Source organism: Ambystoma mexicanum, chromosome 7p, assembly GCF_040938575.1.
Source record: "Ambystoma mexicanum isolate Mex_15411 chromosome 7p, UKY_AmexF1_1, whole genome shotgun sequence".
Classification (NCBI taxonomy): Eukaryota; Metazoa; Chordata; class Amphibia; order Caudata; family Ambystomatidae; genus Ambystoma; species Ambystoma mexicanum.
Window position 1 is genome coordinate 317,303,746 of NC_090939.1, and position 8,767 is coordinate 317,312,512.

Below are 8,767 nucleotides of genomic sequence, written 5' to 3' on the forward strand. Positions count from 1 at the left end.
CCGCCATGCTTCGCGGTGCATTTAGCACCGCGAAGTCCGCCTGGGTCGTAATGAGGCCCAATGTGTGTATTATATTGCGATAAAAGTAGGGCGATTCCTATTACGTATTTAGGTTAAGGAAGGGTTATTATTCATGTGGTATTTCTTAGGTTGGTCTTCGCAAATCAGCACCATGCTGTCTGTGCTCCGTGGATTCTCACAAACCGTGTCAGGGAGCAGAAGGGTGGAGTGGCAGTCTTGCCACGTGGATACTGCGTATTTTACATGTTCCCTGCAGATATTCCCTGGCCATGCCTTATTCCACCACTGGATCAAAGTACAGGTAGAGAAGTGCATGCGGCTGATAGCATGCCAAAGGTAGAGTAAACCTTGCCATGGTTTTTCATTTTGTGGAGGTGGCTACAAGCCATCACTTGGACTCAAGTGCAGACAGGGCAGAGAGTTGAGACGGTGCTCCTTCTCACTTCGCCTCCTTCACCATGAAGAAACGTGGCCTTACAATTCACAAAAATCAACAATTAGTGAATTTGACACTATCATTTCTACATATAATCTTACTGAAGCGATGATTTAACAGATAGTGAAATGTAACACCACGGCCATCTATAACAACATTGCCGTTCATTATCCTATGTTCTTACTTTGGAAGGTTTGTTGATTGTCGAGTTGTATATTATATTGATCATGGGTCAATTGTTGTACTAGTCTAAAAGTAGAGTACATTTTTGAACCTTAATCCTGACCTTAATCCTGACATTTGGCTGTGTTACTACCTCTTTTCTGAAAGAATATTTTACGTGCAGAATTCCTAAAATCTTATATTCCGGGTTCTACTATGGGATGTCTGCCCAGAAACACTGTATCATAAGCTGAGTGAGCATGTCACTTGCTTAAGGGTTCTAGGCAAGTATCCCGGGTGGCACCTGAAATGTGTGCTATTCTATGTAATCGTGGCACAATTTTCTTTTATTAAAAAAAAAAAAAAACTTTGGCTCTTTCAGTAAAGGGTGTCAACACTCCTTTGCCCCACACTGCCAATACTGTTGCTCACTGTCCAGCTGTTAGCCCAAGGTAATAGTTACAAACACACAAAGAGTGATGAAGGGTTGCTAGTCTCTAGAATAAGTTGTATGCAGCTTTCAGTCTGATAAACACACCTGCCTTGTGAAGCATTTAAATGCATTTTAACGTTCTATAAGCCATTTCTGCTGGTATGATCCTTGTAAAATGTTGAGTTTCTGGTCCCAAATATATATAGTGCACCAACCATCAGAGATTGTGCCTAATAAACATTAAGGCATATTCAATGCTTTTGCACACAATGTAGCTCTTCCGTTGTTATGATTACTGCAGTGTCTGTGCATGAAGAGTAAATAGAACAGTGCTGACATGTATATGTGTCTGTGTTTCGTTTGCAGCAAGGGCTACACGGACATAGTGAAGATACCGGAAGGGGCAACTCATATCAAAGTCAGACAGATGAAGGCGAAAGACCAGAAAACATTCACAGCTTACCTAGCCCTAAAGAAGAAATCTGGAGAGTACTTAATCAATGGAAAATACCTGATTAGCACGTCAGAGGCTATCATTGATCTTAATGGAAGTGTCATGAACTATAGTGGCTGGAGCCACAGGGACGACTCATTTCACACGATGGGCCATGCTGCCACAAAGGAGATTCTGATAGTACAGATTCTGGCCACCGATGCAAGTAAACCTGTAGAAGTACATTACAGTTATTTCATTCCAAAGAAACAACTTCCATCATCAAACAGCATCAGCAACAAACTAGTGCCTCAGATCACTCAACCGGCATGGGTGACGGGGCCATGGCTGTCCTGTTCTAGAACCTGTGACACAGGCTGGCACACTCGGACTGTTCAATGCCAAGATGGACTCGGTAAGATAGCTAAAGGATGCCTTCTTTCTCAGAGGCCATCAGCATTCAAACAGTGTTCGCTAAAGAAATGCTAAATTGTGGCTGCAGATTTTCAACAGAAATGTCCGCTTAGGTCATGATTGACATATGGTTAATGGGCATATCCATATCGCCAGGACTACGGCTACGTTGTAGCAATCCACAGAAGCTAACTAAGGGCAGATGCTGCCAATCTGGGCCAAATGACTATGTGCGCACTACTAGACATCACACGTGGGTCGATTCTGGTATGTCTGAGAGCAGAAGAAACTGCTACAGAACAGAATGTGTTAACAGAGGAAGAATGATGTGAAATCTGAAGATCTTGAGTTGCATCTCCCCATTATCACCTACCTCCAATGCGGCGAGATGGCTTTCTCAAAAATCCTATGGACCCGTCAAACGCAGTAGCATGTATTTTTACATTTTGTAAATACTTGCCCTTTGGTATGTCACTTTATACCCCTCACTTCTGTTTAGAGCATCACATTTATATAAGCAATGTATTGACCAAAGTATCTCTACAGCCATTAATACTCTCAGTAGACTTTTTTTCCAGGAATGGCTGTAGATGCTTACTGGAAAACAAAGAGCTTGCTGCGATTTTTACATTTTGTAATCCTTTATTTTCTGACAACAGGAGACATCTTTTCCTCCTTGGAACATACTTGTGGAGTAATTACATTTTAAAAAATAAAAATAGATGCCTTTCTGCCAAAAATATCTCAGAGAAGAAAACATCTACCTTGAGCATATAGTGTAGTAAAGAGACTGTGTTTTTTAAGAGTCATAGATTTTAGTAGTCAATATTTTGAGCCAGATGGTCATGTTTAAAATGACCACCTATCATCCGATTAAGACATTTCTCAGCTTTTATCCCTGGTTTCTCATCTCACTGGCTTCAGGCTTAGACGTTTTCAACCCTTTGCTTATAGATATCAAGCACCTCCTAAAGTGTCATAGACAACAGCAAGCTGTGTACAGGTTTTTGTCTAGAATGCGTAACCCTGGTATCAGTTTTACCAGAGACAGTTTTGTAATTTTATATGTTATTTGTGTTTGCTGTAAAGCTGCCAAAGCTGTTATTTTTATTGTCCCTTTTCCAAATAGAAGGATTGTTTATCAGAAAGGAAAATTACACCAGGGTGTGGTACTTAGAAACAACATCATAAGAGTGTTTCCACATAGACAACATTCTTTTTTTGTTTTAAGCAACTCACCCAAGTGCTACTGGTTTACAGTAACCTACTACTCCCCAAAAAGTTACCTTTTTGGCAAAGTAAATAGATTGAAATTACACATTTAGATCAAAATGTTCATAAACTGTTTGTAAATAATTGAAAAGCTTTTCTTAGTAGTTCCATGCAGATAAAAACTGCATGATTCTCAGGAGGTTATAGACATTGGTACTGTTTATAAGCACAGAAAAAGTGCCCTTATTAGCTACTGTGCAAGCATTTTGTATACATTGTCACTACAGAACCCTCAATGGTTCTTAATTCCCCTTGGTGCTCCATACTAATGTTGACTAGTATGAAAAACAGTTGGGTTGTCTTTAAAATACTTCATTGATTGATATTAATCATTTTATTCAAATAATAATGATTTATATTATGTATTCCCATTCTGTCAAATATGTATTCAACTTTGACTAAATGTAGTTATCCCCAGCCATATAAAGAGGTTTCATTATAATATCAAACAGTAGCTAGATTATGTTTAATAAAATGGATCTTTGACAATCAGAAGATGGCCTATTGAATTTAAAATTACTCCAATGCAGATACGTGTTTCCCTACACACGATCTCATCTCTGGCCATTCATATTTTTAATACTGAGATTACTTACATTTTTGACCTGTTTTCAAAATGTAGCATTCAGTCAGCTCCTTCTTTGATAAGTTGTTAACGGGCTGATTCATAAATTCATCTCATTTGCAAATAATGAAACATACCCACGTAGACTGTAGTGTTCCCTGAGACCAGAAGTGGCAGCCAGTGCATACTAATAGTGATACCTGTGTGCTCTTGATTGCACATTTGTCTGGGAAAGAGTTAATGTTAATATTACTGAAAGAAATGCCAGCTAATAATTAAGTTTTTATAACTGATGAAGGTAACCTATCCCATGACTGAGGTGGAACCATCATCAAGTTCCATGTGAGTCTCAGAGCGGAGCACATCCAGTCTACAGATTCCAGAATGGTAGAATAATAGATTCAGGGGAAGTACTTACATATATAATGTGCATCATATTATGTTAGTTAGATGAACAGCAGAGAAGAATGAAATCAACATATTGTTGGAGATAAAGGGGGAGGGAGATTAACCTGCTTTGTAATTGAATACTAGCAGACGAAACCACTAATAAACCCTTTGGTACCAACAGGGTATGGCACATTCCGATGCAAATCACAGAAAGTGCAGTAAGCTCACAAATAGTGTCTTCAGCTTTTTGCCTGATTGCATTCAATATACTGAAGTTGTCTGCCTTCAAGTGGAACCAGTCGTAGCCCATTCAGAGTAAAAAATAAAAGTTGTGAGTTAATCACAAAAGTAAGATAAGCAAGTCAGCACTGAAGAAAATAATTTATTTTTGTACAACTGGCATTTGAACAGATGTAATACATTTATTTATTCTTATTTATCAAAAACACCAGTTGGGCAAATGTATCTATATTTAAAATATTTTGCTATCATCATGTTTTTTAATTTATGCTTCTTGTTTATGTGGAAAAAACACCTTGTGAGTTTACAAATTGTACAGCACTGGCTGCCTTTGTATATTTTTTACAGAACGCTTTCTGTTTGAAATAGATAGATATCTATGTTTGTGTAAATACATCCTGTATATATGCGTGTTATGGTTCTTGCATTTCTCTCATTCCCAAGGACGTTGTACATTTATTTTAGACATGTACTGCATGTCGTGCTCTAGGTCGTTTGCCACATTTACCGCACTTCAAATGTGTCATTGAAAGCCACACAATCAGAGAACCCACAGCATGCATGACAGTAAAATAGAACATAAAAAGGGCATTGTATTGTATCAAACCGGGGATAAGGATGGAATTTGTTCTGTCATACATACTCAAGGGAATCCTGTCACCAACACATTAAGAATGTTCAATACTAAAGGTTTAGTTGTGAACTGCACAACGGAATTGACTAGAACACTGCAACTGAATGAGATACTTTATGTGTCCTAGGGGCCAATTCTCACCCGATTGTCGAAGTTATTTTTTGTTACCTTCATTGGACCATTTAGGGCACTACACATTGCATCCGGCTGCCAAATGTGAAACACCTTTAGTTAACTAGCATTTGGCTCTGATAATGGCGCTTATAATAGCTCAATATAGTATAAGAGGCTATAATGAAATGTTTCAGGAGCATTATTAAAGCATGAACAACATTAAGCACTGTTGGCATACAAGTCTAAATTATTAATTGAAGCATTTCCTTTAGTTCTTTTTTTGTAGATGGATATGTTGCTCCATTTAACAAACTATGGGATAGGGTACCTGGACTGTACAAGGAAAAAGAAATAGCAATGTTGTACAGATGGCAAATAAATTCAACATGCATGTGTATGGGTGGCACTTCTGTCAAATGTACCATACCATGCAAGATTCGGTTTGTTACTAATGTTATTACACTTGGCTGAGCAAGTGATAGCATATTAATTTACTTGCATTCATTTGTAGCACTGGGAGATTTCAGCATTCAGTCATGATCTTAACGTGTTATTATTTGGTTCAATTTCCAATGAAAGTTCACGGTGGGAATGGATTTCACCCTAAACCTTAAACTTGATTACTAAAGTAACAGTGGCTAATGATGAAGAAAGGCTGCAAGAAGAATAAGACCTAGCAAAGCATTCGGTGTAATGTGAGTTTGTCTAAATTCTTACATAACCTTGTCATTTGTAAATCATTTTGTGAGCAAATGAATAATAGACATTGCGAAGGTGGTGATGTTACCTGTAGAGCTTGGTAAGTAGGACTGATATGACGTACTTCTAATTTTAATGCCGAACATTTGTATTACATGTATGGCTACTCTGCTTTCGCTGCCCATTAATGTCTATTGTTGCAGCCCACTGTCACAAGCTGAAGCTAAATTTAAACAGGATTATACGTGAGACCAATCAACATTGATAAAATAGAAAGCCGAATGGGAAACTAAGGAAAGGGCTGTCATTACTGATCATTTAATGTTCCATATGGCACAGCTGCTCAATATTACACTTCATTTGACAATTTTATGGACAAAATCTTGTCTCTTGTTATTGTTCATACTATACAAATGCAGCTTGTATGGTTTTTGTCTGTATAGCAATATATTTTATTATTATTAACGTTTTAAATGTTACCATCCTAATCACAATGTGTACATACTGTACAATAGCTGAATGTAACAGCAAAAGGAGTTTGTGAGTTCAATAAACGTTTGTTAAAAATGACGCAGCCGGAATGTTCAATGATCTTTGAAATATAGTGTCAGTCTCATCAGAGATATGACGAGACATCTCTTGTTACTTCCATTAGGTGAATTTACCAGAATTAAAAAAAAACTATGTGAAACAGAAAAGTAATGCTATACGCAGAGAAGGTGTGTGTGTGTGCGGGGGGGGCGGGAGGATGTAGGCTGTTTATGTATGTGTGTATAACCTGAAAATATAAACATGGATAATATTGTTCCCCATTTAACTAGTAAAAAATGCATTCAACACTATTTACCTGTACCCTTCCCTTAACTCCAAAACAGGTCTGTAAATTGTTGACAGCCTACTTTGCAGCAAAAACAATCCAATGAGTACAATGTACATTGAAGTCAAAACTTTTTTTTGTTATGTCTGTTTTAGATAAATGATTTGGTCTGGCGACCTTAGAGCACTGACATGCCTACCAATGTATTTATGTATGCAAGAATTTAGGCAATTAAATATTCTGTTACCAGGACTGGATCTACTAGAAATGAAGTTGAGGGAGAACTGTACTGTAACATCACTGTAACAGAAGTCATTAAAAGCAATATTTTGTTTCATAAATCTATCACATATGTATAATTTACAAATTGTATTCATAAGCACTTGATTATGTGGTTTCAGTGAAAGAAATAAAAAAAAATTATATCCTTATTAAAGTCTTGTGGTTTATATGTTTTGGGCTTTTTTGTCAAGGTGTTCCAATGGCAGCTAAGACTGTCATGCATCTTGAGTTCAAGATTGATTGGTTTAATACTTGCAGAGACAAAGGTATGCATGGTCTGTAATGGCAAAAGAATGGCATTGAGCAAAGTCGAACACCTTTCCACCCCGTCTGAAAGACACTACAAGACCAAGGCTACTAAAGTCCATTTCAGAAATGTAGAATTTAATCGCTAGAAGTATGTCTTTGAAACAACCCAGAATTGATTATCTGTGAAAGTGATTCTGCATTGATGGTGTATACCTAAATATTGTAGAATAAATTGTATTGTGCAGTACATGTTGCCTCCCCTTGGAAAAACGTCTTCAATGCCATATCCTCTGCACTCTCTTATGGTGTGGTGTTTATATGTAGGACTACTCAAAAATGTATATTAACAAAAAAAACATTATTTTACAAAAAGTTATGAAAACATTTTTAAGCACATATAGATCATAAAAGACAGTACATATTTATTGTTCACCAGATAGTAACATAACATAGCAGTAATACAAAGTAAATCATTTATTCATAAGTAACATCTAAAAAATAACATAATATTTCATGTTTACATACAAATCATGCCTAGTTACATACAATTAGATGAAGGAATGTATCCTATAAAATGAATGATGTTTGTATTTGCATTTATTTGCAGCGATCATAACCCATAGGTCTCTAGGTGCTAGTTTCATTCAGGAAGGGCAGGTTATTTATAATGTGCTCATTCTTTTTTTTCCAAGAGCAGATCTGGGAAGTTTGCTCAGTGTGGTCTTGCTTCCAAGACCCACGCGTTGCCACAGAGCTATCCAGCTGTCCTGGGAAAACTAATTTTAATCAGATGTAAAATCCTAAGACTTAGGGCATGATTTACAAAATTATTTTACAGTGGTGCGATCCCATTGAAAAATGCTTTGTAAATCAGAACCTTGGCCTCTATGCATTTTGGATCATAGATCCTTCTTCAGGAGTAATCCCACATGTTTCACCTGTAAAAATAATAATCTAAAATCGTCTATTAATTTTAAGAAAAATGAATGTCCATACATATGTATTTCAGCATACCAGAATATATGTTAATGTTAATGTTAAAGGATATTTGTACCATGTACTATCACTGCCGGAGTGGTCCCCTGGCGCTCTGGCGGATCTGAAAACAAAGGGGGCGGGTGTTAGGCTTGTTAGCAGGACAACGTTTGGAGAAGAGCAAGGGAGCTGTGAAGTACTGTTGGCAGCTTCAGTTCGGTTAACACTGTTCACCGAGCATTTTGTTGTGTTATTCGGTTCTGAGTCCGTCGTGTGCTGTTGTTTGGGGGTCTGTGTGGTGTGGTTGTTGTTGCGGTGTGGTGAAGTGTGTGTGGTTTGCTGCGGCTTTAAGAGGTGTGTTTGTGTTTGGTTGGAGTGTGAGAGGTGTTTGAGGACTGGTGAGCTTTTTAGTAGTTTTTTGGTGTTGGTTAGTATCCTTGTTGTTAGGACAGATGCGTATTTCTATTGTGTCTCCTTCATGATTTAAAGAAGGTTGTTTCCTTTCAGAAATTAAGTTTCAGCATTGTAACGCTGTCTCATCTCTCAGTCGTTATGCTAAGCTAGCTACATTCGTGTTTCCATCTTTGTGATAGGCCAGCAATTTTATCCCAGTTTGTCTTTCCTGTAACTT

The 8,767-nt window shown here is 37.5% G+C and overlaps 1 protein-coding gene across 1 annotated transcript in view; it reads left to right on the forward strand.

Moving 5' to 3' along the window:
* ADAMTS5 (ADAM metallopeptidase with thrombospondin type 1 motif 5) overlaps window positions 1–7,066 on the forward strand; it is a 90,659-nt gene extending 83,593 nt beyond the window's left edge. The window contains exon 8 of the mRNA XM_069636372.1: window positions 1,419–7,066. Within this exon, the coding sequence (XP_069492473.1) occupies window positions 1,419–1,974 (556 nt within the window). The 3' untranslated portion in view covers window positions 1,975–7,066. The remainder of the gene's footprint in view (window positions 1–1,418) is intronic.
* Window positions 7,067–8,767: the final 1,701 nt, after the last annotated feature.